The following is a 300-nucleotide window of genomic DNA, read 5'->3' on the forward strand; positions in this document are numbered from 1 at the left end:
GGGGGCCGCCAGCCCCGGCCACGGCCGCAGCCCACGAGCACCAGCCCAAAGTCAGCAAAGCCTCCAAAGGCCCTGGCATGCCGTTCCCTTACCCCCACCTCCCTGGGGTGGCCCATCTCCCAGGGCACAGCTCGGATGCGGGCAACCTCCCCTTACCCCAGGCCAACAAAGCTCGGGGCACCCACAGCAAATCGGACAAGGGTCCCACGGGGGCCAACGGGCACAACGCCAACCAGGCCAGTGACTACCAGGATACAGTCAACATGCTGCACTCGCTGCTGAGTGCGCAGGGCATGCAGC

The 300-nt window shown here is 67.0% G+C and overlaps 1 protein-coding gene across 1 annotated transcript in view; it reads left to right on the forward strand.

Moving 5' to 3' along the window:
* The window catches only part of CCNT1 (cyclin T1), a gene marked incomplete at both ends in the record, with an annotated part of 7816 nt that extends 7523 nt beyond the window's left edge, over positions 1 to 293 (forward strand). Inside the window, one exon of the mRNA XM_010288926.1 lies at positions 124 to 293. Coding sequence (XP_010287228.1) covers positions 124 to 293 — 170 coding nt within the window. The remainder of the gene's footprint in view (positions 1 to 123) is intronic.
* Positions 294 to 300: the final 7 nt, after the last annotated feature.

The sequence above is a fragment of the Phaethon lepturus genome, unplaced genomic scaffold (genome assembly GCF_000687285.1).
Source record: "Phaethon lepturus isolate BGI_N335 unplaced genomic scaffold, ASM68728v1 scaffold26530, whole genome shotgun sequence".
NCBI lineage: Eukaryota > Metazoa > Chordata > Aves > Phaethontiformes > Phaethontidae > Phaethon > Phaethon lepturus.